The sequence below is a fragment of the Amyelois transitella genome, chromosome 17 (genome assembly GCF_032362555.1).
Source record: "Amyelois transitella isolate CPQ chromosome 17, ilAmyTran1.1, whole genome shotgun sequence".
Taxonomy (NCBI): domain Eukaryota; kingdom Metazoa; phylum Arthropoda; class Insecta; order Lepidoptera; family Pyralidae; genus Amyelois; species Amyelois transitella.
This window is the reverse complement of record NC_083520.1, coordinates 1,408,369-1,435,537: the sequence shown is the minus strand read 5'-3', so window position 1 is coordinate 1,435,537 and position 27,169 is coordinate 1,408,369. Positions and strand designations below refer to the sequence as shown.

Below are 27,169 nucleotides of genomic sequence, written 5' to 3'. Positions count from 1 at the left end.
TTTATTGCCACTATACACATGTTATGTATACTGCCAAACTATCATTTCGGTATTTATTCTCCTAGATTTCATCTGAACAAGCTTTTGTTTAATTCTCTCTTCTTAATCTTCCTTAAGGAAAAATAATCCTAGATGTTAACATCTGGAATTATTTTTATGATTGCCTGTCTGCAACAAGATTATGCCAATTTTTAGTGCTTTATCTTTGCTTACAATTGGACATATAACTTACTTACCTCTATGTAAATTTGGAGAATTATTCCCTTTTCAATCAATTATTTTTGTTTCAAGTTGTACATATTGTTTTTACATACATTAATTGAATAATCACAAGCAATCTCAAAGTACAAGCTCAGTAATAAAACTAAAAAAAAATCGAAGAAGTTTTAGTGGCAATGACTGATATTGGCCATCATTAATTACGTTGTTATCATTAAAATACTGATAACATGAATCTTCATTTTGAATTGCGTGCCTCTTTATGTCACTCCGTATTCGTAATTCAGAACGTTCGCGCGCCGACTCGCTCGCTCTGATAGAAAGAGATGTCCATAGCTCCGTCTCTTCTTTCACCTGCATTTTGCCAATAATTTCGTTCCATTCTTTCTTTCATTCAGTCAGTCAATTTCTGACGTTTGAGCGCTGTGCTTGTGCTAAAAGTTGTGGAATCAAATAAATTATAAAATAAGAATAAAAGATAAATTTTCTCGCAATGGCTGAAACAGAAATAATATCTAGTAGTGAAAATAATGACCAATTTTTCGAAGGTGTCGAAAAGCTCATTGAGATTTGGTTTACGCCGGCGAAAAATGCGGATCTGAGAAAAATCACACGGTGAGTGGCATCGCCCTAAGTGTATTTATAATATTTTAGCTTTAAAACCAATAACAATTTAGTAATAAAACAATCATTTAAATAAATAAACAACCGTCTGATGGCATAATATTGTATATGTAACCACGATGGGAAATAAAATATTATAAAAGTAGTTATCTTCTAGTACAGAAGTATAACTATACATTTGTTGTAGTTGTATATAAATACTTACTTATCAATTAAGTTATGTTTAAATCTCGTTGATACGTGTATTTTTCCCCATGTTGATGTTATGGAAAGTTCTGGATCAGCTGTTTTCCTATTTTAAAACAGGGCCGGCACCCGGCGGTCGCCCGTGGTTGGTCGGGCTCACGGCGCACCAACCACGCGAGTCGCGCGTGTATTTGAATGTGCTGTTATCAGAACTATAATAATAAAATCAAAAGTCCACAAAATAAGGTCAAAACTATTGATCTGATGCTTGCTTTGAATTGAGATGCCTTCAATTGTAAAAATTTAAAATGCATCCATTTCAATTGCCCAAATCAATAACTAAGTTAAGAGCTATATCAAAATATCACCCAACACAATCAGTATTGTCATGTCATAACTTGTTTGTTAGGATAAAGCAATTATCTTGAGTCGCAAAGGCAAACAAAGAGTTTAAGATTGTAAGAATTATCATCCTGATGACGTTTGATCCATTTTACATACAGTTTATAACATGGTTTCACATCTAGAGTTCACTGAATGATCATAAATAATGCCTCTAGATGTTTTCCGTCAATTAATCATTGCCACATGACTCATTGGTACATGGTAGCTGTGGAATCTGTCCTGCGAGTTTTCGAGTTTGGGTACTCTTGACCTGACCTTTTGCTAGAACGTCTCCGATTAAAATTTCTTTAGATAGATTAAACTCTTTACTGCACCATAAGAGTAAAACATACAAAACAGCAAAAAGATCACAGAGTTTGTATAAAGGCCGTCATGTAGCTAGTGCAGTATGCTAACATATTATTGTTTTATTTGCAGTAAACAATGGGAGAATGTCTTGAAAATAGTTCGCTGCGAGATCATCTCTTTTACGCAGAGCGAGCAAGTTGACGCTTATGTACTCAGGTTAGTGTCATGTTAATAAATATTTAAAAAAACAATGTTATTGTATTGAATGTGTAAGATATTAAACTCAAATATGAGGATTTTTAGGGTACTTTAGCTGAATAAGTAAAAAAAAATGTACTATCATTCGAATTTAAGTAATAAATTATTTTTATTTAAATAATAACGGATTTATGAAATTTATGTAAGCTATCATTAAAACTTGAGGTCTTTAAATGAATCTCTCCTAATAACTACTTTAAGAATACAATAACACATTCAGAATTATTAATTAAAAGCACTACTTAGTATTTCTGACTAGCTGTGCCCTCGACTTGGTCTGCGTGGAATAGTTATTTTGGGCATCATTGAAGCCCTCAAGGATAAATTTGTTTTCCCCGTTTTTTTTTCACATTTTATTTCTTCGCTCCTAAAGGTTGTAGCATGATGTTATAAAGCCTTCCTTGATAAATGGTCTATTCAACACAAAAATAATTTTTCAATCGAACCAGTAGTTCCTGAGATTAGTACGTTCAAACAAACAAACAAACTCTTTAACTTTATAATATTGGTGTAGATTCATTAATTAAGCTTATAAGTAATACTCCCTAAAATGAATTAATGTGGAACAGTTTCTGAAGTTAAGAAGTGCTTATTGAGGCATTTGGAACAAAAAGTGAAGTGAAGTTCATGATTTAGCTATGGCCAGCTAATATTCTATAAACATCTAATAATGGAATAAGGCCAAAGGATTATCAAGCTGAGAAAGAACTGAGCCAAAAGACGTAATATTTGTATCTCCATTATTCCTCACTAGCTGTGCCCGCGACTTCGTCCGCGTGGAATAGTTATTTTGGGCATCATTCAAGCCCTCAAGGATGAATAATTTTCCCCGTTTTTTTCACATATTCCATTATTTCTTTGCTCCTTTTAATCGCAGCGTTTCAACACAAAAATAATTTTTCAATTCGAACCAGTAGAATCTGAGATAAGCGCGTTCAAACAAACAAATAAACAAACTCTTCAGCTTTATAATACTATTAGTATATTAGTATACTTAGATAATTTCTTTTGCGTAATTCACATAGTGACCGAAGATAAAACACTGAGCTTTTTTTAATCAGCAACTATAATTAGTTATTGATTTAGTTAACTATAAGTAGGTAGTTACATAACGCGAAAAACGGTCAGCTGATAACGCTTCCGTACGTTAACCAGCTGATAACGGTGATAACGTTATGTTGTAATGAGAGCAACGGGCTTATGCACTAATCTCTTGCTACGCTTATATTAAACACATATCTATACAAATATACTTACATATAATCACGTCCCTTGCGGGGTAGACAGAGCCAATAGTCTTGAAAAAACTGATCAGCCAATTATTTTTTTTAATAAGATATATACATACATATTTTCACGTCACGTCTATATTCCATGCAGGTAGACAGAGTCTTGACCAGTCTTGAATATATTGAATGGTCAGGGTGCTAGCCCATCGCCTACAAGAGAAATCGACTTTCATCCCCGTGGTATGTTTTCCGCAATAAGAAGTATGCCTACGAGTATGGTCTTTCTATGGTCAATTTTATCTCTGTACGAAATTTCATCAAATTCGGTCCAGTAGTTAAGGCGTGAAATTGTAACAATCAGAAGGGTTTTTCGCATTTACAGATTGACTAACTTTTGCGAGGGGTTTCACTCGTGTGGGGAGCTCCAGAAAAAAGGAGCCTTTGTAATTTTCGATGGACTATTCTATATAACTCTTCCGAATTTTGTTAATTTAAGTCCAGTAGTTTTTGTTTTTGTTACATACATACATAAAATCACGCCTCTTTCCCGGAGGGGTAGGCAGAGACTACCTCTTTCCACTTGCCACGATCTCTGCATACTTCTTTCGCTTCGTCCACATTCATAACTCTCTTCATACAAGCTCGGCGGTTTCGGGTACTTTTGACCTGACCCTTTACCAGGACGTTCTTAATTTGATCAAGATACGTTCGTCTAGGTCTTCCCACTCCGACCTTTCCCTCCACACTCTCCTTGTATATCTGCTTAGTCAACCTGCTTTCATTCATCCTCTCCACATGACCGAACCATCTTAACATACCCTTTTCTATTCCTGTAACTACATCTTCTTTCACATCACAACATTCCCTTATCACGCTGTTCCTTATCCTGTCACTCAATTTCACACCCATCATACTCCTTAACGCTCTCATTTCCACTGCATTTATTCTGCTTTCATGCTTCTTTTGCCATACCCAACTTTCACTCCCATACATTAATGTCGGGACCAACACGCCCCTGTGCACAGCCAGTCGAGCCTTTTTGGATAGTTTCTGACTGCTCATAAAGGCATGCAAAGCTCCATTCACCATGTTCCCCGCGTTCACTCTCCTTTCAATATCACTATCATACTTGCCATCTGATGTAAACTTTGATCCTAGATATACAAACTCTTTCACTTGCTCCACTTTTTCTCCTCCAATCAAAATATTACATGCTGTCATTTCTTTCTCCATTTCAAAAACCAGTGTTTTAGTTTTACTTACGTTCACTTTCATTCCTTTCTCTTTTAAAGCTTCATGCATACAGTTTACCATCTCCTGTAACTCCTCCGCTGATGACGCCAGTATAACCTGATCGTCGGCATAGAGCAGACATTTGACGAGTAACTCATTCATCCTTAATCCACTTTTAGACTCTTTCAAATCTGTCAAACAGCTATCCATAAATAGGTTGAACAGCCACGGTGACGCAACACATCCTTGCCTAACGCCTTTCTCAATCTTAAACCACTCAGTGTGCGCTCCGTTTATCCTGACACAAGCACTCGAATCCTCATATAAGGATTTCAGTGCTCGTATTAAGAGACTGCTCACCCCATGCATAGAAAGTGCTGACCACAATTCATTCCTCTCAACTCTGTCATAGGCCTTTTCCAGATCTACGAATGTGCAATAGACTTTTTGACTCTTGGCCAAAAACTTTTCGGCTATGCACCGCAAGGAAAAGACCTGATCAGTACATCCCATTCCCTTTCGAAATCCCGCTTGAGCATCCCATATTTTGTCATCAGTTTCATTCCTGACTCTATTAATCAATACCTTAGCATACAATTTGCCGACGACGCTAAGCAGGCTTATACCACGATAATTTTTGCAGTCCAGCTGTGACCCTTTTCCTTTGTAAAGTGGCACGATAACAGCCTTACACCAATCTTTTGGTACTCGGCCGCTTCTCCAACACAAATTGAAAAGGCAGTACAACTGACTAGCTACTACGCCTTTTCCTGCTTTAAGCATCTCGACCGACACTCTATCACACCCAGCAGCCTTTCCCGCTTTCATACTCTTAAGTGCTTCCACAATTTCGAACATTTCAATTTCGCCTTCCATCTCATTCTCTTTTTCTTCGCTATAGCAGAAATCTTTCTTATTTCCTTCCTTTTTTTCAAATAAACTTTCAAAATAGTCCTTCCATATCTTTAGTACACATTCTTCTCCTTTCACAACGCTACCATCCTGGCATCTGATCCTAGTCAGCTCTCTGGTTATAGTATTTCCTCGGGCTGACCTTACGGATTTCCAGAATACTTTCAGATTTGACTGAAAGTCTTCTGATAGCCTTTTATCAAAATCCTCTTTATACTCTTCTTTCTTTCTAATCACAGCTTTCTTAACCAAATCTTTCATTTTCTTATATTCCTTACGTGCTTCATTCACATCTTCATCTATAACCTCTTGCATTCTTAAGTTAGCTTTTGCTGCTAACAAATCCAGCCATGCTTTCTTCTTTAATCGCACCAGTTCTTGCACATCTTTACTCATCCACGCATTTTTGTGATTTTTTCCTTTCCTTCTTCTACTTACACCACACACTTCAACAGCTACTTTCACAATTCTTTCTTTAAATTCCTTCCATCCATCTTCAATATCGCTCATTTCCTCTAAATCTTCAAATTCATCCTTCAGTCTATTAATATACTTCTTACCTACATCCATATCTTGCAAATTTTCTACTTTTACTCTTTCCAAAGCGCTGGTTTGCTCCCTTACCCTGTGCCGCCAGCGATTGAAGATACCCCTTATCCGGGATATCACCAGTAAATGAAAAAATTTTGTTCGTGAAAAAAAATATTGCACTATTGTAGTGAAATATTCAACAACATCACAAATGAGACAGAGATGGTACAATGCACTCAATGGCTTAGAAATTCAATGTTTGACTGGTAGATACCTAATGCTTCCAGCATTAAATCCGTCAATTGTGCTATACATTTGTATTTTGTGCGTTTGTAAGTTTAAATAAATAAATATTACCTATTTTGTTAGGATAATATTACTTCGCGGAATAAAAAGAGTTTTCGACGTGTTTATAATGGTAATATTAGCGAAAACTGCCGCCATTTTGCGGATGCCTTATATCCTTCAATTACATTGTGATACAATGAAAGAGCAATGTAACCGATCTTGCAATTGACTCCAACGACTTGCGAATGGTTCTTGACCGTAAACCCTATTAGATAAACTTTATCGTAAATTAACTTTTGACCGCCAGGAGGAAGATACTCAACGATATTTCTAGAACAAAAAATGACAAAAGTTCTCTGCTTTGACCAATGGTAAACTGATATAATGCCTAACGTTCTCAGCTTTAAGTCTGTCTATTGCACAATACGGATTGTATTTTGTATGATAAAGTATAAATAATTAAATAACCGCCATTTTGTGCGATCTTGACGCAAGAACATTCGAACTTAAAAAGCAACGGGTAAAATGTGTACTAAATGTAGTTCCCCTTGCTTCGATCATATAAGAACGAAGGCCTTTTATAGCCAAAGATGCCAGTAAAATAAACATTAAGCAGTAACCTTTTTTCACAAACGAATATTACCTGATTGATAGAAGAAACTATTTGAATGTCAATTCTATCGTTAAGCCTAACAGCTTAATCAAAATTTTACAAAAATATCTTTTAGGAAGAACGTTTAGGTGATTCATATGCTATTCGAGTTATGATTGATCCTTAAAACTCGATGACCATTTACAACCTTTAATTTCATGGCAAAGAGGGTAACGTCACTGACTAAATAACATCACCTTTTTGCCCCCAAACATTTCCTAACTTCGAATATTGTTTAGACCTTCGCAGGCGTCGTCACCCTGATAGATTAAAACGTCATCGTCACACATAATGCTTTGTGAGGTTATCGCACAATTCCACTTATCCGAGTTATAGTAAACCGACGGGGTCAATTTTCGCGATATGATATGAGTCGTTTACCACGCAGTTGTAGCGATAAAGTTCACGGAATTAATTAGACGGCTGTAAGCGCTCTTTGAACGGGAAATTTTGAAAAGATTATGTAAGATGCTGTATTTCTAACTCTCTAAGATCTTCTATTAATATCTAGAATCTTAGAAGTGAACTTAATAATTTATATCATTTGTTTGAGCATCTGGCACAATGTTGAGTGTATTTCTTTAAGATGATTCTGCCAGCAAATATTAACGTCGAACGTAGGGACAGTTCCTTTTCTCGTGAATTTTAGATTATGATCACTTGAACACACAGAATTTTCCAACATGAAGTACCTACATTGAAGTAAACACCACTATATCATCCATTAAAATGGTCCGTGATCTTGAAAGAGCGTTGTCCGTATCGTCTGGTAACTTCAGCCAACGTGTTACGTGCGCGTTACGTTCGCTAGATACGTGATGTACGCGCCGTGACGTATCTGGCTGTTCGCCAGGACGATAGTGAAAGCTGGTCCTGGCGCGGATAATCGGAAATTGTGTGTTTGTTTATCTCATCTTTCAAGAAGTTCTTATACTGATCAAATGTCCACTTCATATATATTTTATCGACGGTCTAAAACTAGCTGAATTAAAATGTCTGCTCCTAAGAGTGTCTGCTTATATCTTGCTTTGATCTTGCTGATGTGTGGTCTCTCATTCCATCTAGAGCTGCCAAGATTTTTGTCAACTTTTCGACATTCCTCTCCAAACTGCCCCGTATACGGCATTCAGTCACTGTTGTGGAATATTTTACAATAATGGTATGTGATACTGAATTTAGCAGAATCATGATTCAGTGTAAATAACTGTAAATGTCCTGTTTATGATCATAATTAAGTACATGCCACCTCTATTGATCTGCTTTCAACTTGAACTCATGGAAAATTCTTACTAGAACAGTAAACATCTCTTTATCCCAAGATCTTTACGAGGTTGACGTCACCATGTATCAATATTATGTAAATTAATCGTGTAATTTTATGGTTAGTACCCATTATAGTGGTAACAGTAACAATACATTTTAGCTGAAAACAATCGATAGGATGGTAATTGCAGGTTTACCAAATCAAAGCATATCCCAAATGGCCTGAAGATATATTGACGTGTTGAGACAAAATATTGCGATTTCTTTATAGTTTTTCAAGCGTAAAGCTTGTAATTTGAAAATATTGGAAATATGTAATTACTTTTATCTGTTACTGAGAAAATACCAATAACCAGTCGGTGCAGAGCAGCGGTTGTTCGGAATTTTTATCCGAAATTGGTCCCAAATTGTACAGTTGCATGTTGCAACACAAGTTTGGCAATCTGGTTTCCTGATGTTTGCAAGCAAAAAGCGAAGCGAACATTTCAATTTTTGATCGGCAAAATTAGTAGGGATATAAATAAATTTTATTGATGTTTGTCTAGTATTATTAAAACACTGTGGTTAAACTATTAATATGAGTGATAAACGCATTTAGATTGAAATTGCTAAAGATATAGCTTACTATTAAATATTTAACCAACGCGATATTCAAGATGACTCTTTGCTATTATTTTATACCTATTTATTTATACAATTGACCGAAAACCGCCTGTCTCTGCCAAATCTAATGTCCACATGAAATATTACTGCGTATTCCCAGCGAATTCGACTATTTGACATTTTTCTGTTGACGCAGAAACAGCGTCTGTCTACAAATAAAGAGATGGTGTATATATTTTTATTGAGCAGGAACCAACGCCTGCAAAAGCAAATGCATTGTTTATAGGTTGCTTCAATGTTGCTAGTCATACTTACATTGTTACAAGACGTGAAATAATGTAATCTTAAACATTTATAGCCATGCGCACATACGATTGCGATACAAATGCCTGTTGATACTTTATCGCTTGTATAAAATGTTATTGGATGTACTGTTGAAAGTGACTGTGTCGCGTATAATCGTATTTCCGATGTGTATTATTGCAACAGAGCATTGTATTGTAAGATTGGAGTTGTAAAGCAACATTCTGTATGTAGCACAACAAACCACATTGAACACTTATCCCGCACGTACCATACGTGCCTTGTGTCTTTATGGTTATGAGTATTTACCAAAAGAACTCCGACTATATTCATACGTTTGATTTTTTTTTATAGATTTATTTTCAAAATTGAATACATTTTGACGTATTTTACTTATTGTCGTCACATAACTTGCATCTACTTTCTTTACTTTACCCTAAATTGCAGGACAGCAGTTGGAATCAAGTTGCTGCCCTGGAAAATTTGGTAGCATCAACTTTTTTAATGAAAAGTAGTAAAGTTTTAATTTGACCAAGTATACTCTTCTCCAAGGCCTTGTTGTTGAGGTACAGAAGTTAGCAAAATTTAAATGAATCCAGTTTTCTTGCAAAATGCAGTGGTTTACAAACGAGACCCACTAGATGAATTATTGTAATTATGGTGACTGGCCTATTAACTTTTAAATATCCAAAATTCTTTAAATTAAAATTCACGAGATGTGACAATCACAAGCTAACATGTTTTGTGCTGCCAAAGCGTTGTATTGTAATCTTAATTGCTTAACCGAAATAAAAGTCTAGAGCAGTGCCATAACTCCTTAAAACAATATTTAGCTGCGGCGTCAAAGTAACTCGTAAAAAATGGCCTTGTTCTATTTGTGGTGTTTCTTATTTCTTACAATCACGCGTCTCTGTGATGCCTATTACATTAATTTAGTCAAGTTTTTTTTTCTTTTTGGGTCAATGGCAAATCGCCTCTCTCATCTTGTTGTAGTACATTCCCTTTTCTTTCCGTTGCAATGATGGCTTCGTTTCGTGTACAGTCCCGAGTTCGGCTTTTGATGTGAACCCTTCTGAATAAGGTATAAAGGCATGTTATCACTAATAATATCTCGCTGTTCTATTCCCTTAGTAACTCTTTATTCTATAAGCACAGTGGTATCCTCTGGTTTTAGTTAATTAAAAATTATAAGTATACTATGCAAAAAATTTCCATCGGCGTCGTTAATTTCACTAATTTCTCATTTAATGTTTTCGATACTCCGATGACACTTTGACACAGGCTTTGAAGAAATTAAAAATGAAGACACATTCATTTTGTCTCGATGCGGAAAAGGCAGTCTTCAACACTGTGTAGCTATAAACAAACACAGTTGAAATACTGACTATATTTTAGAAGCCATTAATTTATAAAATCGTAGCTAATTATTTATAGGCACGGAACAAAAGTAATAAAACATTGTTGAAGAATTAATATCTAAATGTTTCAACACTGGAACACCTTTGATGGTAGTTTAGTTAAGAAAGAATAAGAAGAGTACAGATTGTCGCAATTTGAATAAAGAAGATCCTGTACGCATGAGACATAACCCCAGTCCCGGGGCATCGATTTGTTTATCTGGATGATATAAAAACGGCGCTTCGTTAGGTAGGCGGCGGGCTATTTCGGGATATTTGTTGTTGCCTAGTTTCGCTGAGTGGGCGGGCAGACTCTGTTTTATATTATATATTATTTTTATGCGACCACAGTTTGTTTGTATATGATGCTAAGCGAAAATAAAATTTATGGCGATAGAAATAGATTAAGATGAAAAAAACAAGAGAAGACGATATGAATGTTTTGAGCAATGTTAGTTTCTTAACTTTTTCCTCCTGGCTTCACTCCCTGTTACATCCTCACCTTCCTGGAGAGTTGGTGTTAGTTTCTTATCATGTCATATTTAAAAGTGATCTTCTGTTTCATAGATAAGCTTTTGTATTAGATGATTATCTCATAATGATGATGATGAAATAAAAATGACAAGAGCACTACATAGTCATATCTTTAAAAGTAACGTTTTTCAATCAAAAATTATTTGAGTCTTAATTCCATAATCCATCAGATACATACACCTTAACGTGGCCTTTCTGTCTTTTCGAGACTGTTGGCTCTGTCTACTCTGCAAGGGATATAGATTATCTGCAAAGAAAAATAGAATTTTATGAACACAAATATCAATTTTTTGTCAAATAATGAACGTAATAAGGTATATATGAAGACTACTGGCAGTCTCATATTTCTAAAAAAAAACTAAATAAAGAAATTGCTCTGTCGGAATTCCTTTTACCATAAAATCTTGAAATGCTCTTAAGATTTGCCACGTCGTCATTTCCCGCCATCTCTGATCCCCACCACTCAATTAAGACGGAATTAATGGCGACATTACGTAACTTAATATCAATATTATGTTCGCGTTATTTACCTTTCTGAACTCGATGGACTCATTCAAAAGGATATATTGTATATTGGTGAATTGTTATTGTTTTATTTAGCCATCCATGGCCCACTGTCCAACTGCCGAGCAAAAGCCTCCTCTTCTTCCTTCCGGTTTATAATTCCTTAGTTCTAGGCGATTTCGTACGCATTGCGAGAGCTAAAGTCAGTCCTTCGTTTAAACTAGTCTAGTTTTGATTTTGTGTAATTTATATCTCATTAAAAATAAAACTCATACCATCTATTTGAATGATACATAATGCCTCTAGGATTGTGCTATTACACCTTTTAGTTTGTACAATGAAATTAAAAATAACTTTTCCCTGTACATCGTCTTAATTTACCAAGTTGTCTCCTTATACGCCTCGCAAGTCTTCAGCCTATGGTGGAGGGGGTCTGGCGCGGGTAAGGTCAAGGTAGGCCTGGCGCATGCGCACTGCACTAAGATGGTGCAGTACTAAACTGCTATAGGAAATTTGGTGCATATGTGTGGTTTCTAGAAACCTGCATATTCAGGCAACTGGATGTGTAACCATGATCGATCCAATACGGGTTTGGTTTACCTGCAAAGGTTGCGGAGGTGAGATGGGAGCCGCTTCGCGTAAAAACCTGACTCACCCAATCCAGATTGCATGATGAAAGGCATACCCAGGGCTACTCTTCAGAGAGATGAGGATACAACCGGGACTAAAGTTAGGAGGAAGAAGTGTGGCTAATAGAACTCCTTGCGTTGTTCCGTTTTTTTTTTGGTGCACCAAAAAGTTTTTTACTTTCTTACTTACTTGTTATTGTTACTGATATTTGGGGCCAACTGTTTTTTTTTTTTTTGGCAAGACCAATAAAAGTAAATAGCGACACGTATATGAAACAAATGGTCTATTACAGGTACTCACTGTTTGTGAATTCTCTTCGGTGAATATCACTTTAAACGGCAAAGGAGTGTCCTTTTGCTTAATGGTTTTATCAAAATTATAAAGTAGGATATTTTTATACATTTGTGTTATACATGATTGGTCCCAATTCAACGCGAATAAATATAAATAAACTAATCGTTTGAGATGACATCACGCCATAGTTCAGTGGTCAATTTGGTCTGGCAACATAGACTTTAAAAATATGTAGACAGGATCTGCAGGGCAATCTAAAATTTTGATGAGTACTTCATTTGTTGTAATGGCGTCTATTTGATATAGAAATATTGTTTTTGATTGTGAAATTGTTTTTTTGTTTTCACTGACGAAGACACTTCTCGCCCGACATCATGTCTATGTCAATGTAAGTTTTTATTCTTGTTATGCTCTTGATTTAAAAAGATTGGCTTGATTGAACCAGTTTAAAGCGGTTGTAAGCTGATTTTCAAGGCTCACGTTTAAGGTAACGTTATTAACGTGCTGAATATTTTGCTATTTTTAATTTCATTGTGGAGGAAGCAGGAACAGGGATTGACTGAAATAGATCCAACTATAAGATAAGGAGTTCTTCCTAATTTGCAATTGCCTTACTAGATGTCAATGGTTTTAATAATTTATCAAAAACGACAGACTCATCTGACCTTGACTTGATTAAAATTGAGTAACCTCGTGACTATTCAAAGAAAGAAACGTCCAAACTCATGAGGGGAAAAAATACAAATCTGTGAATTGATATCTTTTTTTAAAACTGATTTTTAAATCCTTGATAAAGATAAAAAAAGCAAATCAATGTAGTCAGCATAATTACCACAAACAAAGCCAGATCAATTTGTTCATCAATGTCAATGAAAAGTTTAAACGCATCTTTATTGGCCACTGATTGATCACATGGACCAATCAAATGCAGCTATTCAAACTAACACTCTTAAATTGACAAATATTGAAACAAAACAGAACTTTTTTTTTACCATAAACAACTCGGAGGACAAAGCATTTTATTTATTTACCATCTTTCATTAGGTATATGACTTATACAATTCCATTGGCATTCATCCTACACGCAGTTCAATTGAACAACGGGAAGTAGGTCAAAAACTTACAATATAAAGGAATTTACAGACTTACATTGGGATATGTGAAGCTGCAAATTTTATTTTATTACAATTAAATTTAATTTGGAGCGAAGAAATAATGGCAAATGTGAATAAAATGGGGGATGAATAATTATTCATCCTTGAGGGCTTGAATGATGCCCAAAACAACTATTCCACGCGGACGAAGACGCGGGCACAGCTAGTTAACTTATAATCTGCTTGACGCTGATTCGTGCGAAATGGTGATACTACTTGTTCTATAAATTGTATAATGAAATCTGTAGCTTAAGATGCCACCGTGACATCAACATATAAAAAGTGAGAAGTAAAAATTGGAATCCTGTTGGCCTTGGCGATATTGTGGTCGTCTGCGATGTGTGATTTCTCAAGGTTAATACTTGCCATTATGTTATGTGAGTCATCCAGTGTCGTGTTACAGTCTATGGTTAACGGTTACATAATAGATTACATGGAAATTGTGGTATCGGACGTTTGATTAGATAATGTTTGTAAACAAGGCTCATCTATTTCGGAATAGTTTTGATGTCATGTCGGATCAAATGACCGATTATTGTCACACCGCAATTTTCTTTCGATTATTCAACGATTAGTCTTTTTCTTTTTTTTCTTTACTCTTTCCAACTAATTCATTTTCTCCGTTTTCCTTGAAAACTACATTTCATATACTTCTGTCATTTGTGTATTTTTAAATTAAGACTCCAATTGAAAAATGTAAAATCTTATATAGAAAGATCATGAATAAAAATTTACTTAAGAGCAAGGAGCTTGTTGTAATGTCCTAATACTTTCTCGTACAAAGTTCATTCAACATACCGTATTATAAATAAACCCCATAACAGATTGGTGTTCTATAAGTTTTGTCAGATATTTTTACAAATCATCACTTAGAGACCGTAATTATCTTATTCGGAGCTTTGAATAAACGAATTTTCATATCGAATAATCGAAGCCTTGCCATGTTGCCAAATATCAAAAGTGAATAACGTTTTGATATTTCTCGAATATAGACCTTCTTAAATCCGTTCAACATCTAGTTCATACCGTTTACAAACTCGTGTAAACTTTAATGTATTATAGATGTGTTGAAGCACCGTTTTATATGGATGCGTGCCAATTCCTTGCCCCTCAATAGAAGATTCATGTAAGCGTCATTAATGTCACTTTTATGAGCATTTTCATGGCTTTCTTTATTGGTACTACTTTATGGTTTTGTAATGTTGTGTTTGTTCTGCGGGTCTACCATTACCATTTATAAAATATATCAACTGCACTAAACTAAAAATCATATAATTGTCTTTGTTTCTTTTAAACAGATTCAGTTTTCTTTGTTCTGTAGACAATATTCTTTCAAGAGTCTATGCATAATAAATAATTTAGAATTATCAAACGACAGTATGTTGTATATCAGTCAATCTGTGAGTCCCCTTTTACACATAGTATATTCAGAAGAAGATAGGTTGTGTTTTGAACTGTAAACAAGTACGTCTAGTGTTATATATCCTGTGGTACAAGTTACAAGTACTATGTCATATACCTCGGCGGCGGTGCCGGCTATCGATCGGGGCCTGCGCGCTCTTGTAGCTATCAACAGGCTGTGACGCAGTGCCTAGCCGGCATGCCACGTCGTGAAAATAAAGGGTGGCGGGAATTTGTTACATCTTTTTTACCTACAACGATATGAAATTTTGAATGAGGAATGTCATCTTTTTTTTTCATAATACGAAAATAATCTTAATTGGTAGCCGGAAAAAATTGTCGAATGGAATTTTCAAATAAGATTTTTTTTTATTGCCTTAGGTACAAAAGCTTGCGATAAGTACTGGCTGGCGATAAAAAAAGTTACAATAACAATAGGGAATTTGAAATGGTTTTACAATTACTAATTCTGCGTAATGAAGTTTAGTCATAGGCGCATCTCGGGCTACGCTCCAGCTGACGACGCAACCCGAACTTTGAATAGAGTTCTAGTAAGTAAGTTAGTTAAAAATTTGTTAATTTCCTCAAATAGCTTCTCTGCCAATTTAGATAGGGACTATATTTATTTTCCAATAAGTACTTATAATCGTATGAATTGAATCTTTTTTTTTCAACTTTGAATAATTTGAAGGCCTCGTCTATATTATGTTACGTAATAATGAAAATTCAGTACAAACCATATTTAATTAACACATATTATTATGCAACGATCATGTATCATTAAAATTATCATACCTACTGGTTTTTTTTTGCATAATCTGCATATTTGAAATGAATGAAAATTATATGTGCAAATATGTAATCTTTTGTGAAAGCCCAAAAAGACTCAATACCTAAGCCTTATGTAATTATATATTATAGTTCTAACTGTTTTAATTATACATATATATGTAGTAACCTCATATATTAAATTTTAACTGTTGTGTCCTCTCATAGATAATCATACGGTGTATCTTATGAAAAGGTACAATTGACTTCTTTGTTCCTTCGCTTTTTGCAAAATGGCCGTGGTCATAATAAGTAGAATAGAATAGATTTAATTTCAAATTACACACATATGTCACATCACTTAAATCTTATTATATCTACTACCGCTTCCAAAGCGCATGTGTAGAAGAAGCGGCGGAACAAACTACACTGCAGCATTTTCACCGGGCGTCAAATGCATATTTCATTTGGTTAGATAATAGGCCGTGTGGTATGGTTCCCTCTGTTTTTTAATGCACCCAGCCCTCAAGTTGAAGTGAAGTCAAAGAATGAAATCGTTGTTTGAATAAGAACCTCTTTAAACCCGGAATACGTACGTAACAAAGTATTTGCCAACTTGTCAGGTAAATATAGCTCGGATCGCCATTCTATTTCTGTAACACCACTAACAGAATTATAATGAGTTCGATACTCGTTTCTGTTGTCCATATTTATACGAGTATTATGAAGATTTGCTTTTTGTTTGTAACAAACATCCCTGAATCGATTTTGACGAAATTAAGTGCAAAATTATTTGCGAAGAGGTAACCATAAAACATATAGTCACGTCTATATCCCTTGCGGAGTAGACAGAGCGGACAGTCTTGAAAAGACTGAATGGCCACGTTCAGCCATTTGGCTTAATGATAGAATTGAGATTCAAATAGTGACAGGTTGCTAGCCCATCGCCTAAAAATGAAATCCCAAGTTTGTAAGCCTATACATAGCCTAATCTTAGTTGGATGGGATATAGTATCTTGGCATGTCTGTATGATATAATGTAAATTTTTTTTTTTTTTAATTGAGTTAACCTAGACCTAAGTTCGAAACTTGTGTTACGAGATACTAACTCAACGATACTATATTTTATAATAAATACTTATATAGATCAACAACCAAGACCCAGGCCAATCAGAGAAAGTTCGTTTCTCATCATGCCCTGGCCGGGATTCGAACCCGGGACCTCCGGTGACACAGACAAGCGCACTACTGCTGCGCCACAGAGGCCGTCAATTTGTACAAACTCATCGTATTTACACGCGCGTGCAACATGAGAGCGTGTCGCGCAGAGTGCAATGTGCATTAGGGCCCGTACACAGTGCCGCCGACTGTACGACCCCGGTCTGACCGACTCGGGACATAGTTTAAAGAACTTTATTTCCTCATAAAGTATTAACAATTCACTTACTGAGAAACTTACAATATAGTAAGTACAAATAGCAAGACATACACACATAAAATCACGCCTCTTTCCACTTGCCACGATCTCTGCACACTTCCTTCGCTTCATCCACATTCATAACTCCATTATGCAAGCTCGGCAGTTTCGGGTACTCTTGACCTGACCCTTTATCAGAACATCCTTAATTTGATCAAGATACGTTCGTCTAGGTCTTCCCACTCCGACCTTTCCATCCACACTCTACTTTTATATCTGCTTAGTCAACCTGCTTTCATTCATCCTCTCCACATGACCAAACCATCTTAACATACCCTTTTAAATAGCAAGACACTGAGCGTATTAAAACAAAAATTTAAATAAGGAACTATGTAGGGTAGGAGTCACAAAAATCGACTGCTAGTTGCGCATCGGGCAACCACGGATCTAAAGTTTACAGAGCGTAATCTGGATGTGGCATAATAGTGCCAGTGGACGGACATGATTGAAAGAGTGCAATAAAACGTCGCAGTGCAGTTTGCCGCCGACCGCCAGTCGCATCGTAAGTCGTCGGTCGGTGGCACTGTGCAAATGCCTTTAAATGACACGATACGATAAAGTGCGTTTTATTGCACAACGTAATAGTTATGTAAACTATAATAATCTAATGTGCCCGTGGTCGGTACTTTGTTTACTTGCGTTTGATAAGAAACTAATGTATGTATTGATTAATGCAGATGAGGCAAAAGTAAGTAGGGATCGTGGGAAGTAAAGAAATGTAGGTTCTGCTCTACCCTTCAGCGGCGTGGTAATGATATGATATGTATAATATATGTACAATACAACATCTCTTACCACAATTAATTACAGCAAAATCATATGTTTTTGCATTGCAGCAAAAGGTGACATTATCACTAAAAGCGATCTCTTCGTGGTAACCTTTGAATTGTGAATAAAACTACACCCGGAGCAAAGATTAGCAGGTGTCGCTGAGTTAACTTATAGTAAACTAACTGTGCCCGCGACTTCGCCCGCGTGGAATAGTTATTTTGGGCATCATTGAAGCCCTCAAGGATGAATAATTTTCCCCGTTTTTTTTTTCATTATATCACTCAAAATTATGAATATCTCAAAAACTTAAATTCAAAATGCGAAAGCTAGTTAGTTTGTTTTCCCTTCGCACGTTATCTACGGAACCATTCTACTTGAAATTTGGGTGTATATATAATTGAGAGTTTGGAGAAGGACATAGGGTACTTTTCATTTCAGTAATTAATTAGTTCCCGTGGAATTTGCGACCAAACCTGTATTCTTTTGTAGGTAGCGCTAAATTCGCGCGGGTGAAGCTGCGGTTAAAAGGTAGTTAAAAAATAAAAATCAAATATTTGTTTCTAATAGTGAGATTAGTTGAAAAATGAAAATTATAATCTCTTTTGGGTTTATTTTAAACAAATGAATGAATCATAATAATATGTTGGCTCGTGTAGGACACGCCACGTGTGGCGGTGACGTCTCGTCTGAACGTGGAAATGCGCTAATTTGCATTCATTTGCAGCTGCACCTACGGCTCAAATGATGATGATTATGATGAATTTACCAACATACATATGGTCACGTCTATATCCCTTGCGGGGTAGACAGAGCCAAAAGTCTTGAAAAGACTGAATGGCCACGTTCGGCTATTTGGCTAAATGATAGAATTGAGATTTTAATAGTGACAGGTTGCTAGCCCATCGCCTAAAAAAGAATCACAAGTTTGTAAGCCTATCCCTTAGTCGACTTTAACGACATCCATGGGAACGAGATGGAGTGGTCCTATTCTTTTTTGTATTGGTTCCGTGAACCCCACGGCAAGATTTACCAACCCTGTAAAAATCTCTGCACGCCGCTAACGGCTGGTATTTTTATCAATTGCGTTCATCCAGAAGCTTCCAATGATGACATCCTTAATAATAATCGCGGTTAACAATACTTAATACTCTTTTTTCTTTGAAGTCATCAATCATATCACACGATTTAATTAACTTTTAAAGTTATATATCTACATTGATAACGGTATCGTTATTCTGAATAGGATTTTGTCATTGTACGCCAGACGTTGTAATCTATATGTAAACAATGTTTGACCTGTGGTCATGTGACACTGATAGAATAGGAGCAACGCTAATTATAGACTTTATCGGTCCATTGTTGGCATGCGTAAGAGCAGGAACGGGGCCCAGGGCGCAGATAATCTGTTTCACAATGCAGAAATTAATAATCTGCCGTGTGGTTCCAATAGAAAAAAAGAAGAGGATAACTCTATCTCTTTCTTATGGATGTTGTTAAAGGCGACTAAGGGAAAGGCTTATAAATTTGGTATTCTTCTTTTAGGCCATGGTTTAGAACTGTTTGAATCTCAATTCTATCATTAGGCCATGTGCGTGGCCTATCAGTCTTTTCGAGACTATTGGCTCTGCCTACCCTGCAAGGGATATAGACGTGATTATTTGTGTGTATGTATGCATGTAAATTAATAATAATTCTTCTTACAACTAAGTGCTAGGTCTTGTCGGTGGAGTTCAGTGGTATGGCCTCCATACATTAATTATTCTGTTTTTTTTTTTACTTCGTAACAGAAAAGCATGGAGCGGCTTATAGCTAAAACGGTGGATGCCTGCAAAAGTGCAGTTGTCCAGAAGTTTAGATTTTTGACTATTTTAGTAAAAATATTGTGAAATATTCAAATTATCATATTTCAGTCAGATTCCAGTGTCAAAAGGGTGATATAAAATCGTGCGAATCATTGATTTTGGTGTGAAACATTTTTTATCTATTTTTTATAGAGTCCTGACTATATACTATTTTACATATTTCGTGATTTCAACCCTTTACCCTTGAACGTCGCTTTTCATAGTAAAGGATAAAAGGCTGAATGATATTTGTATGGGACCCAAACCTCTTGATTATATTTCTAGTCGTGCAGAAATCGTACTCGTAAAGAGCCCGTGTATCCTTTTTGTGGGTTATAAAAAGATCCCTCTGATCATCTAAATGTGGAACTTAGGTCTGTATGGCGTAGGTTTTATCCCACTTTATCAAAAGAGGTTCCGACGGAAATTTAAAAAATAATGAATTAAGCAAATGTACTCGTATGTAGTACTCTGTACAAAGTAGTAGTACATTGTAAAGTTGAAAAAAAAACTAAATTAATAAATTCGCGGGAAATCACATTGTAGTTTATCGTTCTATAAAGTGGTCAATGTCTCAAGAGGCCTCTTGTTATTTTAGAACGTGATCTAGTTAGTAATATGCGTTGGTATATTGTAAACATAGATTTTATTCATTTTCTGGTATACATTTCATTATCTTCACTCCATGCTTTAAAAATGTTATACTTAACAAACATTACATTCTTCACATCTAATACTCTATCACAAATAAATACTCAATTTACTATTAACTTTAAACGCTATTAATTATGTTTAACCTAATGAGTGCACAGGGCTGACGGCATACTATTTAAATAAACATTAAATAATTATTATTTAATGAACCAAAATAAATAATCAACGTAGACAAATTATTTGTTGATTTCATTATAGTAATTCGGGTCGCCATGCTATTTAAGATATGTTTAAATAAGTATTAAGAAAATTATGTCAATGATGTTAGTATTCAGGTTGAAGATTAATATTAAGATGCGTACCTACACATCCGTGAACAAAATTAGACTAGATCTACTAAATTAAAAATAGTACTGACGTTGAAAACGTACGTCAATTTCAGATGCCTTTAGATTTCTTCGTACCTATATGAGAAGAACAAAAAAAGTTCGTGTTGGTACACACAATGATTTTGATAGAATTATCATGAGAACTTTCAAGGACTAAATTTTAATAACTTGAAAAAGGGAGATGTTAGGGGTACAAGTAATCGTCTAATATGCATGGAAGAGTAATGAGTGTGGAGGAAGCGGCGCGGTCTGTAAGGATCGTAGCAAGTGGAAATCCGTAGTCTCTGTCAACCCAATGGCAAACAGACGTGATGGTATGTTTGTATTGATAGAATTAACATTGGGCGGTTTTGTTGTACAAGTACTTTTGTTATCACACGACCATCATTCCAGCCTTCATCTGTTCGAAACCACATCATAGCATTTTATATTTCTGTCCCTTATGTGTTTGACACAGTCAATATTAAATACTCTCAGGCTAAGTTTATCTAGAGGATTAATATTGTAATTGAAATTTAGAGATAGGGAAAGGTTTATTTATTTATTCGGAAAAGACACACCAAGAGTGTCATACTATCGGTGTATTCCAAATTTATAAACCTTTCATTAAGCTTTTTTCTTCGCAACCTTCGCAATTAAATTAACATCGTCTCTTTCTATTCCAGCGAGAGCAGCATGTTCGTGTCCCGCCGCCGATGGATCCTGAAGACTTGCGGCACGACGACGCCGCTAAGATGCGTGCGCGCCGTGCTGTCTCTGGCGCGCGACGTGGCCGGCCACGCGTGCGTCCACAACGTGTTCTACTCGCGACGCGAGTTCGCCAGACCCGAGGCGCAGTTGCAACCGCACGACAATTTCTTGAAAGAGGTATGTTTTGTTTATTCAGTGGAAGAGATACGAAAGGGTATAGCCGGATAAGTATGACGATCTGGCCTCCAAATGAGAACCTTTATCGAAACTTATGTTCTAATATCGCCTTGATGTACAAACACAATTTATGTACTTTTCGCGGCCAGCTTTCGCTTTGACCTTGAGATATGGGAAAAAATAATCGCACGCATGACTTTTATTCAAAGTCATATATCTCAAAAATTAATTACGCTAGAGAGATGAGACCAACGCGAGTTTTTAGATTACATTGCAGAGTATATCATATATTATTTTCAAATTTTTAGAGTATATTTATATATAAAAAAAATTAAAAAATAAGTAAATCATAATTTTTTTTTCATGTTCTCTGAGACTTACAATCACGAAAATAATATATGTTATGCTCCTTTACGTGCTCTATTACTCATAAAAATTTGGTAAAAAAAAAGTTGGTGCAACACTTTGAAAAAAAAAAAAAGTGTTTCGCACCTTGTAACATAGATATAAACATGACTCAACACGCACAAAATTTTATCGCTCGTGGAAAGAATTGTACATAAACAAGTTGAGACTTGTTTTCACGTTGTTTTTCTTTTATTTTTTGTCTTACTAACATCGTTTGTCATGCGTTGGTATCGCTCTTGGACATTGGTATTGCTCTAAAGTGAAGCTTTTAACTTGGATTTTTATGGTATTTTGTTCCAAGATTTACAATATATGAAAAGTAGAATGGATGTAGAAAATACTTTGAGTCAAGAAGTGCAAGATCAGCGTTGGAACAGAAAAAAAACTATGCTTAAACCTTTAACAGCATCTGAACTACTTGATTTTCCACGCGTAACTGAAGATCAGCTAAAGATTTTATTCACAGGCTCGTATCAATTTTCACAGGCTTTATCTTACTTGGCCGAAATAATGGACGATTAAAATAATCTTTTAGTACAATATGTGAAATCAGCATCTAATATCATTAAAGCAGAAGTAAAATCAAGGCATATAAATAGTAAAGTCTATCGTATTTACATTCACTATATTTCCGATGGTAATGATTACAATAGTATTCTCCGTTATTGGTGTGATTGTCCCAATGGCAACCGTACAGTGGGGTGCTGTTCACATACAGCAGCTATTATTTATTATCTGTCATATGGACGATATTTGTCCAAAATTTTGCGTCCTTCTGAAGTCCTCACTAAAATATTTGCTACTCAAAATGTTCCAGGAATAATTAATTACAATAGTGACGATGATTAATTTTTTTCTCTTTTTGCTATTTTGATTAACACGAAAAGTAATAAAAGTTGTGATAAATATTGGACATTGGTTATTTTTTTCTTTTCTTTTTGAACAATTATTCCAACGCTTATCAAGTTGGTGCAACACTTCGAAAAAATGAATAAAATGTAATGTAGGCCTTATAGAACAAGGGTATAGTAGAAGGCGCTAATCACATTATTTTTTTTTTCAAAGTGTTGCACCAACTTTTTTTTTACCAAATTTTTATGAGTAATAGAGCACGTAAAGGAGCATAACATATATTATTTTCGTGATTGTAAGTCTCAGAGAACATGAAAAAAAAATTATGATTTACTTATTTTTTAATTTTTTTTATATATAAATATACTCTAAAAATTTGAAAATAATATATGATATACTCTGCAATGTAATCTAAAAACTCGCGTTGGTCTCATCTCTCTAGCGTAATTAATTTTTGAGATATATGACTTTGAATAAAAGTCATGCGTGCGATTATTTTTTCCCATATCTCAAGGTCAAAGCGAAAGCTGGCCGCGAAAAGTACATAAATTGTGTTTGTACATCAAGGCGATATTAGAACATAAGTTTCGATAAAGGTTCTCATTTGGAGGCCAGATCGTCATACTTATCCGGCTATACCCTTTGGTTTGTGAAAAATGGTTTTCTTTTAGATGAAACTGAAAGAAAACAATGTAATTTGAATTATCTATGTTGATGATGATGAATCAGGTTCAAGAAATTAGAAGTTAGTCAAATTACATGGTTTTCTTTTAGATGAAACTAAAAGAAAACCATGTAATTTGAATTAGGTCTATGTTGATGATGATGAATTTGGTCTAACTAGCAAAGAATCGATTGGTGCGAGAGATTAAGTCTATGCCAAACAATAGGCAGATATGTTTGGTTTTATCAAAGCTTTATTTTTACAACACATCTTGCGCACGTACTGCACACGGTGATGTCCCTGGCGCCCGACGTGGCCGGCCACGCGTGTGTCACAACGTGTTCTACACGCGACGCGAGTTTGCCAGACCAGCCCTCGTAGCTGGCATGCGCTAAACCGTTTTTTCAGTTTCGCTTTTTATTAAGACGTGAAACGGTACAGCGATAGTTTTTCGCGCGATATAAACGGCATCGCGCGTGCCATGCTACACGGGCTGAAGACAAATTACAACCGGACAATAATTTCTTGAAAGAGATATGAATGGCGATGGTAAATTAAACCACAAAGACTGGTTAATAAATAATATGGGAATTATTGAATGCATTAATTATTAAGGTTAATCAACAGCTTTTATGTACATATTACTATAATAACATATACATACATACATATACAAAATTACGCCTCTTTCCCGGAGGGGTAGGCAGAGACTACATCTTTCCACTTGCCACGATCTCTGCATACTTTCGGGTACTCTTGACCTGACCCTTTACCAGGACGTCCTTAATTTGATCAAGATAAAACATTATGTACATAGAATCAGTCTTGTCACAAGCTTGCGTATCGCAAAATCCAATATCTGCCGTTACATGCAAATTGGAAGTCGCTGAGGCGAGGAAATGCCGCGCAAACACAATTATCTGGCAGCGGCCCGGCTGGACGGCGTTATTGGATTGACGTCCATTTTGTCACACAGATTTAAATAAATAGCCATAGCAATGACCAAATTCATACATACATACATATAATCATCAATCGGTCTTGAAAAGACAAATGAATGAAAGAAAAAAAGAAAAGAAATCGCCTAAAAGAAGAATCCCAAGTTGATAAGCCCATCTTTTAGTCGCTTTTAACGACATCCATGGGAAAGAGATGGAGTGGTCCTATTCTTTTTTTATTGGTGCCGGGAACCGCACGGCACTGTATTTTTTACCAAGTTGATACTCATAGACTTATTTTTTTGAATTGGTTATTATTTTAGAAACGTTTAACGATTGTGTTTGTAAACATAGACCCTATTTCCAGGTGGAGTTGCTGGACTCTTTCTTCGGCGACGGGCGCGCCTACATCATGGGCCCTGAGAAGGATTGCTGGTACCTCTACACGCTGCTGCCGCTTGAAGGTAATCATTCTTATCTAAGGCGATTAAGGGATAGGCTTACAAACTTGGGATTCTTTCTTTAGGCGATGGGCTAGCAACCTGTCATTATTTGAATCTCAATTCTATCATTAAGCCAAATGGCTGAACGTGGCCATTCAGTCTTTTTAAGACTCTCTCTGTCTACCCCGCAAGGGATGTAGACGTGACCATATGTATGTATGTATGTATTCTTATATAATTTGTTTATTTGCATCTGAGCAGTTTATCTGTTATGTGAGCAGCAGATTAAAAAAAATGGGACTGTGAATTGAACAGAATGTGATAGTCTTGTACTTCTTATTTATGAAATGTTTATTTTTATCGTTGATTCAGGTACAGTGGACGCCCTAGAGAAGGAACAGCTCGAGTCCACTATCAGTGAGTCTTCGGAGCCGGACCAGACCATAGAGATTCTGATGTCGGACCTGGATCCAGAGGTCATGGACATCTTCACCAGGGCTGCTTCTGAAGACGCCGCTCAGGCCACCAGGGTTAGTGGAATAAATTAATACTTTTTTTTTACTCTTTGCTGTAACAAGGCTTAACAATGATGCTTCAAAACTAATATTATAAACAAACAAGTAAAATATTTATAAAAAAATACACACATATAATTACGTCTATTTCCTCTGCGGGGTAGATAGAGTCTTGAACAGAACAGGTATCGACACTCAAATAGTGACAGGTTGTCAGCCCATTGCCTATGTGGAGAATCCCAAGTTTATTAGCTAACCCTAAGTCGTAATAATATAAATGTATAAACACAAAAAAATTGGGTGTATTGCTTTTTTTCCTATCGTGTCAACAAAAATTTCAGTACACTCTGTACATAAATCTTTTTAAAATTGGCAATCCATAAAATATATATATATATATATATATATATATATTTTTTTCTTTTTTCAATATTAAATCTCATAAATATATAAATCTCCCGTGAACAATGTATTCTCCCGTCCACATTCTATTCTAAGTATAATTTAATATTGTGAAGTTGACGTTGTTGAAGAAAATGCTGCAGTGCAGTTTGTTACCGCTTCTTCTGCACTGACGCCTTGGAAGCGGCAGTAAACTTAGTTTTTAAGTAATTTATTTGACGTCAACCAAGTTGTTAAACCATACGACAATTATTAAGCGATATAATAATATCCTATAATAATGAATAAAAATTTTGTTTTTTGAATTTTTGAATACAAGCTATTATGATGAGCCAAGAAAGATGCAACAATTTAAACATTCCACTGCAATGTGAAGCTTTTTAATTGTACGAAAAAGTGTGTTAAAATTTTCAAAATCCCTTTTTTTTTTTGTTTTCAGAAATCGGGCATAGACAAAATTATTCCCGGTATGGTGATAGACGATTTCTTGTTTGACCCGTGCGGCTACTCTATGAACGGAGTCGCTAAAGACGTAAGTTTCTATTTTATTTTTAATTATTTACTACTGGGTATTCGTATAATGATCAATAATATTTATATAATGATCACGTTTTATATTTTACGCTTTCAAAGGGAGACAAGGATTTACCATCAGTAAGTCGATTTTAGTTTGATATAATATTCAAAGGGTTTTATTTCATTTATTAGATACAAAACTAAGGTCACTCTGACATCAAACTGTATTTTTGATACTGCATTTCAAATGTGTATAAATTAATGTATTTAATTTAATGGTAAGAATTAATCTGCTAAGAATTGGCCGAATAATTAAAAATGGTTCCAAAAAATAACAACTGAGGTTAAAACTGCAATCACGCAAAGATAGAGATGCAACATTGCCTTTTTTGTAGCAGTTCTTTGATGTCTTTTTTTTTAATCCACTATATTTTTTTCTTAGGGCTGCTACATGACGATCCACATAACGCCCGAGCCTACATGCTCGTACGTGTCGTTCGAGTCCAACGTGCCAGTGTCGAGCTACGACGAAGTGATCGCTCGCGTACTTAGAGCGTTCCGCCCGAACAAGTTCGTGTTGACCGTGTTCGCCACTCCTGTAAGTAACTTCATAGTTATAATGCTGTCCTTACCACTAATTATCAATGTGAAAGTTGTTTGTCCGTCTTTCTCGTCAAAACCACTGAACCAACCTCCATGATAGATTGCATACCTGTAGTGTGGTGTATGGAGAAGGCCATAGGGACCTTTTCACGC

General features: G+C 35.6%; 1 protein-coding gene across 1 annotated transcript in view; it reads left to right on the top strand.

Moving 5' to 3' along the window:
• Positions 1–480: 480 nt before the first annotated feature.
• The window catches only part of LOC106134477 (S-adenosylmethionine decarboxylase proenzyme), a 29,141-nt gene continuing 2,452 nt past the window's right edge, over positions 481–27,169 (top strand). The window contains exons 1-7 of the mRNA XM_013334543.2: positions 481–834; positions 1,852–1,938; positions 21,474–21,675; positions 24,905–25,001; positions 25,353–25,510; positions 26,337–26,429; positions 26,856–27,011. Of these exons, the coding sequence (XP_013189997.1) occupies positions 713–834; positions 1,852–1,938; positions 21,474–21,675; positions 24,905–25,001; positions 25,353–25,510; positions 26,337–26,429; positions 26,856–27,011 (915 nt within the window). The 5' untranslated portion in view covers positions 481–712. The remainder of the gene's footprint in view (positions 835–1,851; positions 1,939–21,473; positions 21,676–24,904; positions 25,002–25,352; positions 25,511–26,336; positions 26,430–26,855; positions 27,012–27,169) is intronic.